The sequence below is a fragment of the Nuphar pumila genome, chromosome 12, assembly GCF_984573655.1.
Source record: "Nuphar pumila chromosome 12, dmNupPumi1.hap1.1, whole genome shotgun sequence".
In the NCBI taxonomy this organism is placed as follows: Eukaryota; Viridiplantae; Streptophyta; class Magnoliopsida; order Nymphaeales; family Nymphaeaceae; genus Nuphar; species Nuphar pumila.
Window position 1 is genome coordinate 10,382,158 of NC_143260.1, and position 22,137 is coordinate 10,404,294.

Consider the following 22,137-nt stretch of genomic DNA (forward strand, 5'->3'; position numbering starts at 1 on the left):
TCTTGGCAAAATGGTGGTAGGTTGTCAACCATAACACAGTTTGAGCTAAGCTCAGTACAAGTAAATATGGTATTGAGGAGCTCCCATGATATTAAATACAAAATAGTAAATGGAGGAAGGGTTCTAGTATATGGAAAAATGGTCCTCTCATCTTGACAATTCCAGGAGTTTACCATAGCCAAGCTCTCCATGATGGATGATGCCTAAAATTTTGGACTGACATATGAAGTGGACAATGCTTTTTAGCAGCAAGATATCGTTCATTGTTTGCTTCTAGGCACCCTAACTGTAAAGTGACTGTTGTGCTAACTCCAGTTGGATTATGCTATTTTCTAGGAATTTTATAGATGAGGAGTTCAATGTCTGGTTGGACTTGCTCAATTTAATAAAATGATGTGAAGCCAACTGAAGAAGCAGATTGATTAGTGTGGAAAGAGAGTCATGTCGGAAAATTCTCAGTAAAGATCATTTTACAATATGACTTGATTTCCTGAATGTGATTTGGAGCTTTGTTCAATCCCGTTGGGCTCAAGCATTTGCTCTGATATGCTTAGACAAGATAGCTACCTTGTGCAAACTAAAGAAAAAAGGGCTCCCTCTGGTCAGCTGATGTGTGATGAGCTGATAAGGGTTCCACATCACACCTTGCTGCTAGAGTAAGGGCATATTAGTTACATGTTGACATATATTACGTTTTGTATTCTGTTCATTTGGATTGGTGCATAACATAAGGTGTGTTATGATGATACAAGGGAAAAACATGTAATTTGTCCTGACGCAAGCAGTTATGACTATATAAATATTAAAGGGATGCCCCAAAGGAATCAGTTTTGGGGCTTCTAGAGTTTATTTTCTCTCCCTTGGCCAGATATACAGCTCTACTTATGATCAGATTTATGTATTAGGGAACTACTACTTGGCCATTGAAAGTTTCACTACTGCCAAAATGTCAAGCTGTTTAGAAATAATGCTGCAATCAACCTGGTGGTTTGTTTGGCTAGAGCGGAGTAGATGCATTTTCGGAATTCTTATGCTTCTGCTCATATTCACATCCACACTTTAAAATGATATTGCAGCCCGCGCTTTAACAAAATGGTCTAACTCAGATATCTCGTGGATTGGCTGCACACGATGGAGCTGCAACAGTGATCTTTAGGCTTTTATCTTTAGTGACTTCTAGTCACCATCCCTTTTCTTTCAATAAAAGTTATAAAACCAACTTATCTTTCACAAAAAAAAAACAATTGAAAGCGAAGTAAATCCTTGAGGTTCTTACTTTAACAAATCTATATCTCTTATGTACAGCTTAAGCAGTATTCCCCAAGGCAGTTTTTTTTCAATTTTATTATCACCATCATCAGTCATTTTAAAGTTTCAGCTTATCTAATCTATTTTCCACACAATCTTCCCCTGGCAAAGGTATAAATTCCAGAGCAAACTCTATCAAGTGACAGCACAAATAGTTTAAATTGTTACTTTATGTGACCGGCCGTGAGATGCTAAAGGAACATGTCAAAATTCTTTAAAAGTGAGCCCTATTGCATAAAAAAAGAGAACAAGAAAAACCATTACAAGCTTAATAACTTAATCAGAAAATGGATTAAAATTCGTTTTGTAATACTTCATCATGAGCAGAGCATGGATGATGAAATATTGAAGCATATAAACTTGTCCAAGTACTATTATATCGTCAACATATGTCGTGAGAAGATGAAAGCACTTGTAACAAGGCATCCAAATGATTTGCTCAGAAATATGGCTCCACATCTATGTCACATGGGTGCGGGTGCGGGTGCGGGTGCGGGTGCGGCGCAATTTCAAAAATTTTGGACACGGGGACTCAGCTATATATATATATATATAAGACTCGGTCAAAGTTATGCCCATTAGGGGACAGGTGATGAGTTGTGAAGCCTGATTCAGGGTTTTTTTCCTTACAGGAGGGGGGGTTCCCCCCGGCTCGGGTCCCAAATGATTTTTTTTTTAAATTTTGTAGCCCAAAAAAATTTTAAAAAAAATCTAAAAAATGGACCAAAATGACCCCGGGTGCGTTGACCGCACCCAGGGTCGGGTTGACCGAGTCCGAGCCGCACCCGTGTCGACGCGGGTGCATCGACCTTGGAGCCGAGTCCATGTGACATAGCTCCACATATGACTATGGATGCAGTAGTGATCAGATAGTATGTTATCTCTATCTGATCATATAAATTGAGAACAACTGGAAGTTAGATTCACTTACATCATCATTCTTACATTCCTCAAGTACTTGTTGCAAGCCCTCCAATGATATTTCATCACTACAAAGGGAAAATAAAGTTTTATGTTAACCTGGTATAGGCCAACTAAAGCCAAATGAAACATAAAGAAGTCTTTTTTTGAGACTAAATCACCCCAGGTTGTCAAAATTTAATGTAAAAAGGCAAGAAGCTCTAGCACTTCCACAAACATTAAGTGTATTGTTCCATGCAAATGGTGTATTTGGCATCCTTGGTACCAATCTACAATTTTCAAACACTTTTTTTACAGTATTTTACCAACCCTTTTAAATAACTAGGAACATGACCAGATAAGTAAGCATGTTAACATATAATATCATAAATTTTGTAGGCCACCAGTATTACTATTCTTAAAGGTGCCCAAGGCCAATATCATCTTGCAACATAAGAAAATTCAGTAACCCTAAAAACAAGGCCAATCATTATACAGGATGTATTCATGCCGAAAAGGAGAAATGTTAATATCAAAATACTTCAAAAGTTTATATAGACTTCGTAGTTGAACACTATTCATAGGCCTAATCTTAAAGGTAATACAAGATAAGCTAATACAAGCTCAAAATGATGATGCATACTAATACATTAACAGATAGCATAAGCATTTTTAACATTCAAATGAACAATGGTTTTGTGGGTGGGGGAGGCAAAAAAAGAGAATAGATGATGGCTAGTTTTGTTCTTCAAAAAAGTAGAGTCCCCCACTCACATTCTGTAAAATCTTGAGAAGCCTGCAAACAAGTTGCTCAGAGTCATGATTGTGAGTTTTTTCCTTTGAATAATATTTTGAATTCAAAACAATGAGGGGAAGTACTTTTGCGAGTGGGGGGAAGTACTTTTCCTTTCAATAAACTGAATGAGTAAAGCATGCATTTTCCAACAAAACAAAATGACTTAGTTTCAATCAGTATCTGCATGAGAAAGATTTGTTTTCATGTGATGCTAACCACCCTTTCAAAGGTCTTCCTTGTTTTGGAACAGTAAACAGAAAAATCTTTCTTTAAGCAAGGAATTGGTTTATTTGCTAACTTCAAGGTTCCACAGAAAATCAAATGATTTCAAAACAAAGCAAAATGATTTCAATCACACATTATCTGCATGAAGAAGTACTGTTTGCATGTCACCCTAAACTTACTTTCAAAGGTCAGACCTATTTTTGAACATTGATAAAAGATTCTTGTTTTAATCAAGGAAATGATTTGTTTATTAATTTTGAGTTTCTACAGAAAATTAAATGATTTGAAAGATGTATTTTATAAAAAAACATATCAAACTGGTGACACCAACCTGCTCTCATTGGCCCATCAGCCTCTAAATAAATTCAAAAATCTTATTCAAACACGGATACAAGATTCATCGCACATCACTTTTCTAAGTGCCCATAATTTATCTATTTGTGCATACTTTTATCAAATTAAGCTGATAATCCCAAATCATAGCCTAAATTACGACAACAAAAAGAATTAAAATTAGGAATATGAAGCCACTGGGAGCCCGAAGCTTGTCTTTAGAAAAGGTTCTCATGTATATCAAAGAAATTAACCAGAAAATTCCAAAATTTTTGTCACACTGGTTTTCTAAGTTAACAAAACTACTAGAGACAAAAACAATCAACTGACATGCTGTTTCAAATCTGTCAACAATATTTTGGTAAAGTATTTAGTTTCCACTTTAGGATGGCACAACTCCTAACTCCTAAGCATGCATTGTTTCAATTACATCATTAACAAGTACCTGTCACCATCATCTTCAAGGGTCAGGTCTCCGACAAATGCCCCTAAGTCAAATCCATGTTTTCGCACATCTTGTATTTCACCATTTCTAATGTCCTGCAGTCAACCAAGAAGCCATTCAAACATTACATAAAGTAAAAATAACAACAATAACAAATTGAAGCAGCATGTATGAATAACTTACCAAGAACCTTTTAGTATCAAAACCATATCCCAGGATAGAACAGGTTTCATATAATTTACGACTTCAAGAGTGTGAACCTTGTTTAATTCTTCATCATGACAAGTGCAATTTGTGAGGCTATATAATGAGTTCTTACCAATATCAACTTAGCAGATTTTTTCACAAAACCAAAAAAGCACGCCCATCTTATAATTGAACTGTCAAAGTGCTCAATGGCCTAAATTTTTGTCCTTGATTATTGGAATCACCTCAATAAATTTCCTCCTCTCCAAGCAATCAGTGCACCTCTCTTCAGTCGCTTTGATGGCCTAAAATGTTGTCACAATAGAGCTCCTTATATGAGGGAACCTATTGCAAGAAGAAATCAATCTAATCGTTTGGTAAGTTTATTACAATTCCCACAAACAAAGCTTCTTCAATTATGTTTCTGAGCTGTATTTATCACTTCGAGCACTTGTTTAGTAGCACAACTTTAGGCATATACAAATGGTTAGAAGCAGATTTCCATTAGTTAGGTCAGGCGAGAACCAAAATGTCTATCCACTATTTGCTGGATCACCTTTTCTCTTTATTGAAATTCTTTATGTTGTCCTTTTTGCATTTATGTGATGTCTTGTCCATTTTCCAATGGTTTATTAAAGCTACAGACCTTGACTTAGAAGAGTAAAAATGACATATTTTGATTGAATTTTTCCATGTTGAAATTTTATTATTGATCCTTGGGACATAATATCTACTTGACACTTTGACGAATGTATTGGGTTTTTTACCATCGCAATTACCTTTTATCAGTAAAATGGCTGTTCTTTCTTCAGAAAAAAATAAAAAAATAATAATAATCAATAAATCCACATCACAATGTATAAGATTTGATTGGATAAACTTTCTTACTGATGCAGTCCAGGAGGATGCGATATTCTCACGATAAGGGGTACCCACGCTGTTGTTCCTCAGTGCAGCAAGAGAAACGAGTCACCCACGCACAGGCTTGACGCTGTCCTGGATCTGTCTGGTGCCCGACCAGTTGTGCGATGGCAAGATAAGCAAAGGAGTGCACCGTAAGGGATCAGATCAATGGATCTGATCAACGTCTTCTTATTCAAAGGACCGATAAACCATTACAATGTTCAAAAGGTAAACAGACTGACAACTATTGGCTGAATGTAAAGAAATAAATGCAAACAACGTGAAAAGAAACCTACAGCTGAAGTGAACCAACAGAAAATGACAAACAAAAGAAGAAAATAGCAACAGTAGGAAGGAACAGGCGTGCGGCTAAAAAAAAAAACAAATGACAGAGATTATGAGTTTTCCCATCCCCCCCCCCCCCCTCGCACGCAACCCTAAGTTGGGTTATTTAAAGGGTTTGGCTGGATCCGGGTCTCGGGTCAGACCCGGAGACCCGAGACGACTCTGCTTGCTGTTGGATCTGGAGCGCTCCGGCCTGGGCCCTCTGTTCTCGCCTGGATTAGGTACGACGGGACCTCTTCCCCGCGCCTTGTTACAGTGGTCTGGATCGGATCCACCACCTGGATCCGATCATCAACCCCTTTGTGCAAATCCGATCCAAAGCCTCGATCCTGCTGTATGGATCTGAGTCCATCCTGCTCTGCATCATTCTCCCCTAGTTGGAAAAAAGTCGGTTCTGACGACTTGTTGTCTCCACAGTAAGCATTTAGATCAGACACATTAGATGTAGCAGAAATGTGCTAATTTTCTGGCAGCTCAAGGAGGTAAGATCGGTCAAATAGGCCCGCGAGCCGTGGAAACCCGGTATCCTTGGTGGGAAGAAGAACTATCTTATGACCCTTAAAGACAAATGTGTATGTGTTCCTACGACCATCATGGATGGTCTTACAGTCAAATTGCCAAGGACGTCCCAAAAGGATGTGACACGCACTCGTAGGGGCCACATCACACCACACTTCATCTTGATAATGCTCCCCCATGGAGAACCGAACTAGACAACGCACGATGATAGGTACCTCGTTCCCTTTCTTGAACCATGCCATCTTATAAGGTTGGGACAATTTTTTCGTTTTTAGGTTTAAAGTAGACACTGTTAAAAGGGAGCCCTCGTTCTCCTGTGCAGGCCTGTCATTGAGCGAAAGAGAGAGGGAAGACAGAGAGAGAGAAAGAAAAAAAGATTTCAGAGAAAGGTCGTCAGTCCATCGTGGTTGCACCTTTCATTCTATTTAAAAGTTAAGTGTATAAAACTAGGGTACAGAAATACCCCTTAACAACATGCTAATTTACATTATACACTAATTAGATCTGGACCCGATCCATTATATAAGTGGATCGGGTCAGCCACATACACAATGACGACTTCTTTTCACCCTCCCTCAAGTTGTGCATGGTGCCGAACCATGAACAACTTGTTTTTCAGAAACCAAAATCTATCATTTGTCAACCCTTTAGTGAGGATGTCAGCAACTTGTTCTTGAGTTGGCACATACATGGGCTCAATCTCTTTGTCTTCAACCTTTTTTCTAATAAAATGTTGATCTATTTCAATGTGCTTTGCTCGACTATGGTGGATGGGATTGAAGGACATGTTGATGGCACTTTGATTGTCACACAGCAACAGTGATCGAGCAATCGGTTCTCCCATTTCTGTCAGATGTCTTATCCATGTAGCTTCGGTTGTGGCAGTGGCCATCGATCTGTATTTAGCCTCAGTGCTTGATCTAGCAACCGCCTTTTGTTTTCTACTGCTCCAGGATACCAAGTTTGGCCCAATGAAGCTGCAATAACCGGATACTGATCGTCGTTTGTCTGGATCACCCGCCTAATCAGCATCAGCATAAGTGACGATCTCATGGCCCTCACGGTCCTCGCCTGGATCTAAGTCTCTTTTCTTGTATACCAGCCCATCACCAACTGTACCCTTCAGGTAACGAAGTATACGTTTGACTGCCTCCATATGTGACATACGAGGTTCATGCATAAACTGGGATACCTGATTAACCGAATATACTATGTCAGGTCTAGTAAAAGTCAGGTATTGCAACATGCCAACTAAGCTGCGATACTTAGTGGGATCTCCATATATATCCCCTTCCTTTGAACTCAGTTTCTGATGAATGACACTTGGAGTTGTTAACGGCTTACAATCTGTCATGCCTGCTCTACTGAGAATGTCCAACGTGTATTTGTGTTGAGTAAGGGTGAGTCTATCATTTCTTTTATCAACTTCTACCCCAAGAAAATATAGCAACTCTCCCAAATCTTTCATCTTAAATCTCTGATTTAATAACTTCTTCACCTGCTCAATGTGACTTTTACAGTTCCCTGTGATGATGACGCCATCTACATATATTAATCGTGGTTCAGTGACTCCTTGTTCATTGTGAATAAATAATGAGTGATCCATAAGGGACCGAGAGAAGCCATGCCGTTGTATTTCTAGAGAAAAATTGTCGAACCAGGAACGAGAAGCTTGTTTCAAACCATAGAGGGCTCTCTTTAACTTGCATACATATTTTTTGGCGTCTCGTTCTGCATATCCAGTGGGTTGTTCCATGTAGACCTCCTCTTTTAAATCTCCGTGCAGAAACGCATTCTTTACATCTAGTTGGCTCAATGTCCATCCATGTTTAATGGCTAGACTCAACACAATGCGAATGGTCCCCATTTTAACTACAGGACTGAAAGTTTCATCAAAGTCTTGGCCTTCCTCTTGTGTGAATCCCTTGGCTACAAGTCTAGCCTTATACCTTTCGATGCTCCCGTCTGGTTTATACTTTATCTTGTACACCCATTTTGACCCAACAACATTTTTGTTTAGTGGTCTAGGTACAATCTCCCATGTCCCACATTCATGTAAGGAATCCATTTCTTCATTCATTGCTTCTACCCATCTTCTAGAGCTCGCAGCTTGATAGAACATGAAGGGCTCATACTCTTTACTTATGGATGTCAAGAACAACTGAAAATCCAGTGAAAAATTTTTAAAACTTACCCACCTGTCAAGCGGATGTCGAATCCGTGAGGATCTTCTGACATCCATCGTCTGCGAAGCGGATGGTCCAGATGGATCTGTACTCGTGCAAGAAATGAATGAGGGTTCTTTCTCTCGTCGGGTTTACACAATACCCTTATACCTTGTTGGCTCCAAGTCATGTGTAACAGTCTCTTCCGTTTGAGTTTCATTGGCTGATTCCTCATGTGTCTCCTTCTGACTGCAATTTTCTGGACAGTCTACTTTACCATTGGAAAAGACTTCTGAATTTAACCATGGGTAGTATACCTCAATGTTGGGGCTTGAGTTATCAGCATGAAGGGTTGAATTAGCATCCTGATCATCAAAGTTCATTTCATCGAAAATTACATTCCTTGATATTTTGACACGCTTACTCAAGGGATCATAGCACCTGTACCCTTTGTAGTTTTTTGCATATCCTATAAATCTGCATTTTAAGGCTTTATCTTGGAACTTGTGCCTGAGTGAGTTGTCAATGTGAACATAGCAAACAGACCCAAACACGCATAAATTATAATTCATGGTAATCAGGTTGTATGCCAAAAAGAGAGAAATATGGTGACTTGTTTTCTAAGATACTCATGGGCAATCGATTTATCACATGAACTGTGGCGTGAAAAGAATAAGTCCATAATGATACAGGGAGGTTGCTCCCGTGCATCATGCTCATTACAGTCTCAACAATGTGTCGATGCTTCCTCTCAGCAATCCCATTTTGTTGAGGTGTATGTGGGCAAGACACTATTCTCTTTATCCCATTATGTTGAAGGAAACTAACAAAGTCACTCGAGGAGAATTTACCTCCTCCATCACACTGGAAATTGAGAATGTTGGTAGAGAAATGATTTTGAACAAAAGAATAAAATCTCTGGAACAATCCAAAGACTTTTGATTTGTGCTTCATAAAAAATATCCAAGTATAACGTGAGTAACTATCAATAGAGATAAGATAGTATTTACTGCCAGAAAGAGAAGTAAGTGGGGCAGGACCCCAGACATCTGAACAAATGACCTCAAATGGCCTTGAAGCTCTTTTATTGATGGAAGTAAATGGTAAAACATGACTCTTACATAAATGACAGCTAGAACACTTTGTATCAACGACTTCTGAACTCAGACTGAACTTAGGGATGAGATTATTCGAGACAAGTTTTTCAATAAAATGGCGACCACAATGGCCAAGACGACTATACCAAAGTCTTGGCTTATTACATTCAGAAATAGTAAATATAAAGTCAGGATCAAAAAATTGGCGTTGGTGAGGCTTCAAGGATGAATAGTTTGAATGAATGAAGGAAGGATCTTCTTGAAAGATGTACATATTGCCCCATCGTTTTCCTTCAGCGAATGTCTTCCTCGTGCGAAGATCCTTGACATAAACAGAAGAGGGTGTAAATTCAACTAAAGCATTAGCATCATCAACAAGTTTTGATCTTTTGAATATTAGGTACATGGATGACACTTAGAAGTTTAAGAGAGGACTTTGACATGTGTATAATGGCATTTTCAGTATGTGAGATTGCGTGATGAGATCCATCTCCTGTGACTATGCTATTCTTACCAACATAAGGAGTGAGAGTCAAGAGTTTACCTACATCACCCGTGACATGAGTAGCTGCTCCTGAGTCTACCAAATTCCTTTGTCATTTTGCTTCATATTCAATCCTGTCAAGGCTGCCAACAGCAACTCTTTTACTTCTCCATCCTTCCTAGCTTCTGCTTGTGGAGCTTTCCTTTTGTTTTGAGGGTTAAACCAACAATTCGCTTTAATGTGCCCTTTCTTGTTGCATAGAAAACATGTGGGAGTGGGTCTTTGTCCTTGTATATTGGGTGTTGGAAGTATGCCACAACCTCCATAGGTATTTCTCCCTTGGCCTCCTTTTCCTTGAAAAGAACGTCCTCGACCATAACTCATTCCCATAGCCAGCACATCTTGTGTTCCTGAATGCCCATGAGAATCTTCAGAAGATCCTTTCAGAGTCATCTTATATTGTAATAATTTCGCACGAAGATCTTCAAACTTTGGAAGTTCTGGTAAACATAGTAAGGTTGTCGTCATAACATGATAATCTGGCCCCAATCCACTCAAGGCTTGTTGTACTTTATCTTTTTCACTGACAAGACACCCAACAACAGCCAATTGGTCTGTGATGCTTTTCATTTTATTCAGGTATTCCATAATGGGCATGGAATCTTTTTTCAGCATTTGAAACTCTCGCTTAAGAAACATAATTTTTACCTCAGAAATTTGAGAATATGTATGAACTAGCGTATCCCACAGTTCCTTGGCCGAACAATCATCAGGAAGAGCAATAAGGACCTCTTGTGAGAGAGTTGAAGTGATGTATGCCACTAGCGATTGATCCCTTTTCATCCAAGCAACATATTCTGAATTTTTGTGAAGAACAACAGATTGTTCTCCTTTATCATCCGCTTTTTCCTGCGAAAAGAATTCTGGAGGGGGTGGAACCGATCCATCCAGATGACCAGAGAGATCCTGACTCTTTATAAATGGGATGATCAGTCTTTTCCAGGTTAAGAAATTGAGGTTATTCAGTTTTTCAGAAACTAGTTGACCGAGAAAACTTGAGGACAGACATGATTGCCCATGAGTAAAATCCATTTGAGGGAAAATCTGAACTGACACTTAGGTATATAAAAAGAAACAAAACAAAACAGAGGGTTCGGCTAACAGGTGACAAAGTGAAGATTGAAGACAAGTTCAGTTCAGTTCACGGCTAACAGGACACTCGGCTGACAGGTGAACTTGAAGACAAGTTCACGTGATTTCTAGGTGCTGCAGAGAGCTCGGCTAACAGGTTGATGTACCAGGTGATACTCGGCAGTCAGAAAAACAAAAATAATTTCAGAATTTCAGAAACAATGAAAACAGCAGAGATTAACAGAGGAATCACAGATTAACAGAAATTTCAGAAGTGCAGATTGTAGAAAATCAAAGGAATCACAGTGATTCTGAAATAAAAACAGATTTATGTCACCACAGAGGTCGAGTTTTCACACAGCAAGAAAGAACGACTCAGCTGAAGGATGATGAAGGAAGACTCAGTGACTGACGAGAGATCAACCTGCTTAGGGGAGAACTCAACGGAAAAGATCGAAAACAGACGTGACAGGCTTGGCTCGTCTGATTGGAATGGAACAGGCGTGATTCTGGATGACAGGCGTGATGGAGAAAACTCGATCGTCGCTGAAGAAACAGGCGTGATTCTGGGTGACTGAAAGCAAATCGTGATTGGCAAATTGTGGATGGAGAGAACTCGATCAGACTTGGCAGATCGTGGCTGAAGAAGCAACAAAACTCGATTGTGGCTGAAGAAACGTGACTGAAAGCAGATCGTGATTGGCAGATCGTGGATGGAGAGAACTCGATCAGACTTGGCAGATCGTGGCTGAAGAAGCAGGCTCAGTTCTGGATGGAGAAGACTCGATCAGACTCGGCAGATCGTGGCCTTCTAAAACAGACTTTGATACCATGTTAAAAGGGAGCCCTCGTTCTCCTGTGCAGGCCTGTCATCGAGCGAAAGAGAGAGAGGGAAGAGAGAGAGAGAGAAAAAAAAAAGATTTCAGAGAAAGGTCGTCAGTCCATCGTGGTTGCACCTTTCATTCTATTTAAAAGTTAAGTGTATAAAACTAGGGTACAGAAATACCCCTTAACAACATGCTAATTTTACATTATACACTAATTGGATCTGGACCTGATCCATTATATAAGTGGATCGGGTCAGCCACATACACAATGACGACTTCTTTTCAGACACGACACTCTCGGATACCATATTCTCGCACGCCCCAGTATCAATGATAACGTCACACGAGCGCCCCTCACAGTTGCACCGGGTTTTAAAAATATTATTCTGTAACCATTTTGCTCGTGCCGACTCTCGGGATGTGGTCAAAACATGACGGATGGTTAACAAATTTTCGATGCTGCCATCAAACTCTACAACTTTCATCTCGTCATCTTCCTCAACAGGCAACTCACCCTTGCTCTCACTATCGGACGCAGACTCAACAATGCCCTCTGCTAGATGGGTGTTCTTACTCATGGTAGGACACTTGGACGCAATATGACCTAACTCTTAACACCTAAAACAACGAATGGTGGACTCACTGGGCTTACCTTTGGATCGGGTGTGGTACCCGGGTCCAGACTGATCGGGTTTGCTAGGGTCGACTCCAGGGGTGGACTTTGAATCTTCTTTCCTAGGGGAGCTCGCTCCCCTGGTTGGGAAACTCGACTTAGGTTGACTGGACTGATCACTACGGGGTGTCCTATGTTCCTGCCTCCTTTTCATTTTCTCCTCCACATTCATGGCATAACTACTTGCCTGATCTAATGACTCGACTGTGATATAACTGAAGTCGTCAGAAATAGTACGATAGAGACCAGAAATATACCTGGTGACCTACTGGCGGGCGGTCTCCTCGATCTGCACTCGTAGGGAAAGACGATGGAACTCAACAGTGTACTCCGCCACCGTATTGGTGCCTTGACGTAGGGTCAGGTACAGAAATATACCTGGTGACCTACTGGCGGGCGGTCTCCTCGATTTGCACTCGTAGGGAAAGACGATGGAACTCAACAGTGTACTCCGCCACCGTACTGGTGCCTTGACGCAGGGTCAGGTACTCTTTGTAGGCTCTCTCGGCGTGATCTGACGGCATGAACTTAGACTGCATCAACCACTGCATCTCTTCCCACGACTGCACGCGCTCTAGTCCTTGCCGCTCTCACGACCTCTACAGCTCAACCCACCACGTTTGTGCTAGGCCTCTTAACTGAGTGGAGGCTAGGGAGACACGACGGTGCTCAGCTACATCGTGGTAGTCAAAGAAGAACGGGACAGCATAAGACCAGTCAAAAAATTGCTCCGCATCGAACCGACCTGCGAACTCTGGAAGCTCCAGCTTCACCCCGTACGTGGAGGGGCGTTCTGGTGCTCTCTATTGTCGGGCTTCCACCAGTCATGCAGGATGCTCGTTCTAGAAAGTGTCATCATCCCACACTGCTTCATCTCTGCGATCATGTTCGCCTGGCTGCGGGTGTTGGCGTACTCCAATGATGAGTGGTCGACGCTCGGGTCGCGCCGGTCCTTGCAGAATCTGTCTCGGTCTGGCTTGTCCGTGGAGGAGAGCCATCTGTGATCGGTGTTGTGGCACCAGGATGACAGGAGGTCCAAGGTAAGGTGGATAGGTTTGTCGGGTCTCGGGCACTAAGTGGGTAGGAATGGGGTAATATGGGTCTAGATTAGGGGTTGGATTGGGGTAGGGGTAGTGAATTGGGTTTGGTTTTGGATGGGGATTGGGTTAAAGGCTTGGGTTTGGTGAGGGTACCGGGTTTAGGTAGTGTAGTATTGGGATGAATCACTTGATTGGATCTGGATCTGGATCGGATCTAGTCCTAAATTACGCATCGGACCCAGATTTGGATAGGTCGGATCGGGGATCGAGTTGTGGGGATAAAAGGTCTGGTTTGAACTCGATCCACGATCCAGATGAGTATGGGTCTAGTTCTGACCCGGCTCAAATCCAAACTGGAGCTCCGTTCGGGTCCGATATGGATTTGGGTCGGTATGGAGTCCATTTTGAGGTTCAAAATTAATAGGTTGGGTTAGATTTGGGGTGAACCGCGAACCAAGCCCAACTGGGTAAGTCGGGTCAGGGGCTTCGACACTCAGACCCGCTCTCGGGGACCCAAAGGGTGGTCCCCGAAACCCGAGCCCGGGTCCTGTTTTCACGAACTCGGGTTCGGGCCCGGCCAATGGTTGGCTACCTTCGTGCTTCCACGCACAGAGTCATGGTAAAAAGTCTCCTTCCTGAGTCGAGCGGACACACCCAGGTCTACAGCAAGGCCCAGCGTGACACTGGGGCCCTGCTGGCACGACCCACTCTGTGGTGTCGTCCCAGTGGCTCGTGGCCACGAGCCTGGACCCTCGGCAGGACCCAGCATGACGCTGGGGTCCTGCAGAGCAGGTCCGGCCTACAATGCAGCCGCAGGGACCAGCCGCAATGATGGTGGTACACCCGAGTGATGGGGTGTACCTGCTCTGATTCCTTGATTCGACTGGAGTGGAGGATTCGGATTAGAATAGGGAGGGAGAGCCAAAGGCAGGGCAGTGCATCGGGCAGGTTGAAGGTGCATCGGCTGACCCATTTCCGCAACGATAGGGTTCCCACGGGTCGTTGCACTGTCGACCAGATCTGCCCCCAGCGTTGGGGTTGAAGCAGCGCATCTCTCCATCGGTGTTTCAAGGGCGACAATTCAATCTTCAATTTCGTCTAGCCTCTTCGATATCCTGACTATCTCTTTGTTCATTCGTGACATGATTTCCTCCATTTTGGTCATCATCTCCATCATACGCAACATTGGACCCTTGCTGTCGGCATCCTCCTACGTGTTTCCATTCGCCAGATCGCTCCTCGCCTCTTGAACCATATTGCTGACGAAGGAGGAGACGTCGGGCTCTGATACCACTTTGATGCAATTTGGGAGGATGTGATATTCTCACGATAAGGGGTACCCACGTTGTTGTTCCTCAGTGCAGCAACAGAAACGAGTCACCCACGCACAGGCTTGACGTTGTCGTGGATCAGTCTGGTGCCTAAGGGTGGCAATCGGGTCGGGTTGGCGGCTCAGCATACCTCAACACGAACCCAACCCGTTTATTAAACAGGTAACCTGTATTAGAATATGAATCGGATATGGATCCAGTAGAGGATCCATATGGTTCACGGGTATGTTATATTGTAATGTAATATACATTACTAACATTGGGCAGTTTTGTCCATGTAAAAGAATTGTAAAACCTATTTATCTTAATGATGTTTTAGTGCAGCCAATAAGCATAATTGTGGTGGTTGTCGATTCCAAACAAGAACTAGAGTTCTCTCTCTCTCTCTCTCTCTCTCTCTCTCTCTCTCTCTCTCTCTCTCTCTCTCGATTTCTGCTCTCCTTCCCCCTTCTCGATAACTGCAAGAGTTTTATCATGGTATCAGAGACACGACAACTCTGGGCGTAGAAGTGTCTTCATCTGGAACGTGAAAGGAAGTCAACCCTACACCTCTCTAATCACAAATCCAGTCTGGGAACGTGAAAGGAAGTCGACCCTGCGCCTCTCGAATCACAAATCCAGTTTGTCCATCACGATCTGCCATCTCCTGCGACAGATACTGAAAATTTGCCTTTTGGTCACGCCTGCTCCATTTGCCACGATCTGCCTGCTCCATTGGCCACGATCTGCCTGCTCCATTTGGTCACGCCTGCTCCATTGGCCACGATCTGCCATTTGGTCACGCCCGCTCCAGTCCAGTCCTTCAGCCGAGTCCTCCTCGTTTTCTTCAGTCGAGCCCAAAGGATGTTCATAAAGTTACGAGTTCCCCACTAAACAGGTTGAGTTTCCTGTTTTTGCCGTGAAAAGTCTGTTGAGTTTCCTGTTTTGCCGTGAAAAGTCTAAGTCCATCACCTTCTAATATCTAATATCTAATATCTAATATTCTAATATTAGAAAAGTCATGTTCCTTGGTTTTTGTCTCCCTTTCATTTTCTGTCAAGTTTTTTTTTACACTCACAAGAATATTTTCTCTGTGTCTATTCCTGTCAATTGTGTCAGTTTATGATAAAACAATCCAGTTTCAGTCACTAGCGTCTGTTTGTTCATCAAAAAACAAAAAAGGATTTCTGTCAACAAGTCTACAAATGGATACTTCAGCCAATTCGGGTCTTTCTTACAATTTCCTGGGGCAGCTAGTTTCGGAAAAGCTAACTACAAACAACTATCTGACTTGGAAAAGGCGAATTGCCCCTTTTATTCGAAGTCAAGATCTTTCAGGTCACTTGGATGGCTCCACTCCAATGCCTCCAGAATTTATCATAATCGAAGCCAAAGAGGATGGAAGATTGTCAAATATTATTCGTAACCCTGCATTTGTCACTTGGATGAAGCGCGATCAGGCCCTCGTCGCGTACATCACTTCCACGTTGTCACAAGTATTGATTTTCATTCCTGATGATTGCACATCTAAAGTTTTGTGGGAGGCTTTAGCTCAGACCTACTCTCAGATATCAGAGGCTAAAGTGTTGTTTCCTAAACGTGAATTTCAGATGTTAAAAAAGGGGGTAATGAGCATTATTGAATCTTAAATCAAGTCAAAAGCATCACAGATCAATTAGCCATAGTAGGGTATCCAGTGTCAGATAAAGAAAAGGTGCAGCAGACACTGAGTGCACTGGGATCAAAATATCATGTTCTTGTTACCTCTTTATTATGCTTGCCTACGTTGCTCAGTTTTGAGGAATTACGTGCCAAACTCTTTCAGTAAGAGATGACTCTGAAAAGCATGTATGATGCTTCAGCAGGACAATCATCTACACATGAGGTTCTTGCCACAGGGATGATAGTTGATCGTGCACGAGAAGGATGTGGTAGAGGCAGGGGAACTCTAATCCAGGGTGGACGTGGGTTACTACCAATACCAAATTCCACTGTCAGTTTTTCAAAGAATGTTCTCACATGCTACCAATGTAACAAACGAGATCGCATCAAAGCCAACTGTTGGTTCAACCCACAAAATCGGAATAGAACGCAAAACAATAGAAATATTGCTACATCAGGAACTGCAGGTACATTTCGGGTCAGTGATGATGCTAAGGATCTTCTCTTATCTGCGATGGCCAACTTGAATCTGAAGCAGAATGATTGACTGGGGCAGCAGCTCATGTCACTGGCAATGCAGGTAAGTTCTCTACTTTGACTCTGTATTTTGGTAAATCTAATATCGTAACTGGAGATGGGACTCACCACCCTATTTCAAACATAGGCAACGTCCTCATTCCTTTGTCTGAGTCATCTATTCCTTTATCTGATGTTGTTCATGCACCAAATATAAAGAAAAATATTGTCTCTATTTCTAAGCTTGTTGACTCAAACAATTTATCTGTGGAATTTACTCATACTTCTGTCTTTGTCAAGGATCTTCAAACGAATGAGATGTTCGCTAAAGGAGAGCGACGTGGAAACATGTATGTCTTCAATGAAGATCCAACCTCCAGTGTCCTAAAGCCCAAGTCTGATCATGTCTCTAAAAGCGTCCTAAGTATATCCAAATGTAATAAGTCAGATCTCTGGCATTCTCGTCTTGGTCATTGTAGTTAAGTCTTTATTGAAAAGTTAGTGTCTAATGGTTTTCTTTCAGAGTCTGTTTCACCTTCATTGAAGGATAAAATGTGTCCCAGTTGTTAGGTCTGCAAAAGTCATATACTTTCTTTTCATCAAATAAATAAAAGAGCCTTCATGCCCTTTGAGATAATATGTTTTGATGTTTGGGGCCCAGCCCCCAATCCTTCCTCTTCTGGAAGTAAATATTATGTATCCTTTATTGACAAATTCTCTCAGTTTACCTGGATATTCTTTATGAAACACAAATCAGATTTTTTCTTATCTTTCGTCCCTTTAATGCCTATGTTAAAACTCAATTCTCTCAAAATATTCAAATTCTCCAATGTGATGGAGGTGGTGAGTATTCCTCCAAAGAATTTTTAGATTTTCTCCAAGATAATGGGATACATCGTAAAGTTTTTTGCCCGTACACTCAACAACAAAATGAAATTGCTGAACGAAAACGCAAACATATTGTGGAAAGTGCAATGAGTATGATGCATGGTTGTAACTTGCCCATTAATCTTTAGACAGAAGCTTTTCACACTGTCACTCATGTGATAAATCGTTTTCCTATGCCTATCCTTGAAAATCAGTCTCCCTATTATGTTCTCTTTGGTGTACATCCTGATTATGATGAGTTACGAGTTTTTGGATGCACATGTTATGTACACATTGACAAATCCATGAGAACTAAAGTTCAGGACAAAGCCTCTATATGCCAATTTGTAGGTTATGCATATGAACACAAGGGTTACAGGTGCTCTAATCCTGCCAATAAGAAGATCAAAATTTTCAGAAACGTTTTTTATGAAAATAGTTTTCTGAAAAATAAAGCAAATCACAATCATGAACATGGTGATGCAACTGATAATTGGTATGATCCATGGCTCAGCGCTGAACTTATTTCACATGTTGCTGATCATACCACTTTGGCTCCTGAAAGCATACAGGATGAGCCGGCTTCAGATAAGGTATCGGAAACAGAATATCTGAGATACAAAGGAAATGTCTATACCAGGAGACCCAGAGAACAATCAGATGCACCTGTTGGAGAACATGTGGCATTGTCCAGCAACAGAGAGGCACCAAGAAGATCAGGCAGGATAAGGCACCCTATTGAAAAATGGGTGAGTTATGATAACTTCTTTATAGATTTCCAGATCTTTCTATCCAAGATTGAAAAACACGAGGAACCACTTGGGTTTTGTCTAACAAATGGATTGAAGCGATGAATGAGGAGATCGAGGCACTTCATGAGTGTCAAACATGGGAGATAGTTGGCCGTCCCCCAGATAAAAATGTTGGCTCAAAATGGGTGTATAAGATTAAGTATAAACCGGATGGTAGCATTGAACGATTCAAGGCATGTCTTGTTGCCAAAGGATTCACTCAAGAATACGGTCAAGATTATGATGAGACTTTCAGTCTAGTGGTGAAAATGAGAACTATTCGTATTATCCTTGGCCAGCCTATTGAACATGGGTGGACCCTTAGTCAGCTTGATGTTAAAAATGCATTCCTTCATGGGGATTTAAAAGAAGAGGTCTACATGGAGCAGCCTCAAGGTTATGCAGAGGGAGACCCAAAAGAATATGTATGCAAATTAACCAGAGCATTGTATGGTTTAAAGCAAGCCTCCAGGTCATGGTTTGAAAGCTTTTCCTTATAGATTCAGAACCACAGTTTCATTCATTCCCAACTAGATCATTCTCTATTCATATACAGGGATGGAACCACTATGGTTTTCTTACTTATATATGTTGATGATATAGTGATCATTGGTAATGCTCTAGACCATATTCAACGAAATAAAGCTTTACTAAGTATGTGATTCAAGATGAAAGATCTTGAAGAACTGAGATATTTTCTTGGTGTAGAGGTAGACAGACAGGATGAAAAAATGTCATTAACTCAACACAAATACACTCTCGATCTTCTGGCCAAAGCAGGAATAATAGATTGCAAATCTGTGCCTACACCCAATGTTGTCAATCAAAAACTCAGAATTTGTGATGGTGAGTTATATCCTGATGCAAGCAAGTATCGCAGTTTAGTGGGCATGCTACAGTACCTTACCTTTACTAGACCAGACATTGTATATTCTGTAAATCAAGTATCTCAGTTCATGCATGAACCAAAGACTGGTCACATGGATGTCGTCAAACGTATTCTTCGCTATCTAAAAGGCACGGTGGGTGATGGACTCACATATGTACAATCTTCATGGGTAACACCGAAACATGACATATTGTCTTATACAGATACAGACTGGGCAGGAGACCCAGATGAAAGGACTGTTTCAGGATACTGTGTTTTCATTGGAAGCAATCTTATCTCATGGAGTAACAGAAAACAGAAAGTTGTGGCAAGATCCAACACAGAGGCGGAATATAAATCTATGACAGCCACCACAGCAAAAGTGACCTAGATTAGACATCTACTTACAGAGATGGGAGAGAATATCTCAAGTTCGACTCTCATGTGTGATATTAGAAGTGCTATACAAATTGCGTTCAATCCTGTCCATCACAGTCGGACCAAGCATATTGAGATTGACCAACATTTCATCAGACAAAAGGTAGCAGACAAAGAGATTGAACTGATTTATGTGCCTTCAAAAGACCAAGTCATTGATATGTTCACAAAAGGTCTCACAAGTAACAGTTTATGGTATCTAAAGAACAAGTTGCACATGGTTCACTCCCATGCACAACTTGAGGGAGGGTATTAGAATATAGATCGGATATGGATCCAGTAGAGGATCCATATGGTTCACGGGTATGTTATATTATAATGTAATATACATTACTAACACAGGGCAGTTTTGTCTATGTAAAAGAATTGTAAAACCTATTTATCTTAATGATGTTTTAGTGCAGCCAATAAGCATAATCGTGGCTGCCAATTCCAAACAAGAACCAGAGCTCTCTCTCTCTCCTTTTCCTCTCTCGATTTCTGCTCTCCTTCCCCCTTCTCGATAATTGCAGGAGTTTTATCAACCCGACACGACACGGTTAACCCGTTTAAAAACGGTTCGGGTTGGGTCGGGCAAACGGGTCGGCAGGTCGGGTTCGGGTAAACGGGTTGGCGGGTCGGGTTCGAGTAAACGGGTTGGGGGCGGGTCGAGTTCGGGTAAACAGGTTGACCAGCCCGCCTAACCTGTTTATTAAACGGGTCAGCCGGGTTGGCGGGTTGGCATACCCCTAACACGAACCCGACCCGTTTAATAAATGGGTTAGGCGGGTCGACCCGTTTACGACACGAACCCGTTTAAGCCAAACCCGAACCCGGCTAAGAAGTGGGTTGGCAGGTCGAGTTGGCGGGTCGTGTCAGATTTTGCCACCCCTACTGGTGCCTACAACTATTGGCTGAATGTAAAGAAATAAATGCAAACAACGTGAAAAGAAACCTACAGCTGAAGTGAACCAACAGAAAATAACAAACAACAACAACAACAACAACTACGCCTTCATCCCAAAACAATTGGGGTCAGCGATATGAACCAAAAAAGAAATTCATTTTGGGTCTTCCACATGAATCCTTTTCCTCCAATCATTTCTATCAAACGCCATGTCCTCGGTGAGGTTCAAAGCATTCATATCCTTTCCTATCATCTCCATCCAAGTCTTCCTAGGCCTACCCCGACCTCTTTTAACTAATATATTTTCCCATTTCTCCAACCTTCTAACTGGAGCATCATTAGGCCTTCGCCGAATATGTCCAAACCACCGTAAACGATTCTCTCGCATCTTATTTTCAATGGGTGCAACACCTACCTTCTTACATATCTCTTCGTTCTGAATCTTATCTTTTATTGTATTTCCACACATCCATCTAAGCATCTGCATCTCAGCTACACTCATTTTTTGAATATGATGTCTCTTGGCAGCCCAACATTCCGTACCATAAAGTAAAGCGGGTCTAATAGTCGTCCTATAAAACTTTCCCTTCAACCGCAATGGCATTCTACGATCGCACAGCACTCCAGTAGCACTTTTCCATTTCATCCACCCAACCTTTATCCTATGATTTACATCTCCATCAATTTCTCCATACTTTTGAATGATGGATCCCAAATATTTGAAATAATCATTCACCGGTATATCTTGCTCACCAAGCTTCACTACACTCCCATCACTACTTCGTTGCTTACTAAACCGACATTCCATATATTCAGTCTTACTCTTACTCAACTTAAAACCTCTAGCTTCCAATGTCTGTCTCCATAATTCTAACTTAGCATTAACCCCAGCTCTAGACTCATCAATCAAAACAATATCATCAGCAAACAACATACACCACGGTACATTTTCTTGAATTGATCTCGTAAGCTCATCCATCACTATCGCAAATAGGAAAGGGCTTAAAGCAGATCCTTGATGTAACCCAACCGTTATCGGAAAATTGGTTGTCACCCCTCCACAAGTGCGGACATTGGTTACTACTCCTTCATACATATCTTTAATTATACTAATGTACTTGAGAGAAACACCTTTCTTCATCATTGTCCACCAGAGAACGTCCCTAGGTACTCTATCGTATGCCTTCTCTAAATCAATAAAAACCATATGCAAATCTTTGTTCCTTTCTCTATATCTTTCAATAAGTTGTCTAAGAAGATGTATAGCTTCCATAGTTGATCTTCCAGGCATAAAACCAAATTGATTCTCCGATATCATGACAACCTTCCTCAACCTAGACTCAATCACCCTCTCCCAAAGTTTCATAGTATGACTCATGAGTTTTATACCACGATAGTTTGTGCAATCTTGTATATCACCCT

At 41.5% G+C, this 22,137-nt stretch overlaps 1 protein-coding gene across 1 annotated transcript in view; it reads right to left on the reverse strand.

Annotated features, from left to right (window-relative positions):
* The window catches only part of LOC149819955 (vacuolar protein sorting-associated protein 52 A-like), a 120,631-nt gene that overhangs the window by 91,412 nt on the left and 7,082 nt on the right, over nt 1-22,137 (reverse strand). The window contains exons 4-5 of the mRNA XM_089983076.1: nt 4,008-4,102; nt 2,240-2,297 (exon numbers count right to left, since the gene is read on the reverse strand). Coding sequence (XP_089839202.1) covers nt 2,240-2,297; nt 4,008-4,102 — 153 coding nt within the window. The remainder of the gene's footprint in view (nt 1-2,239; nt 2,298-4,007; nt 4,103-22,137) is intronic.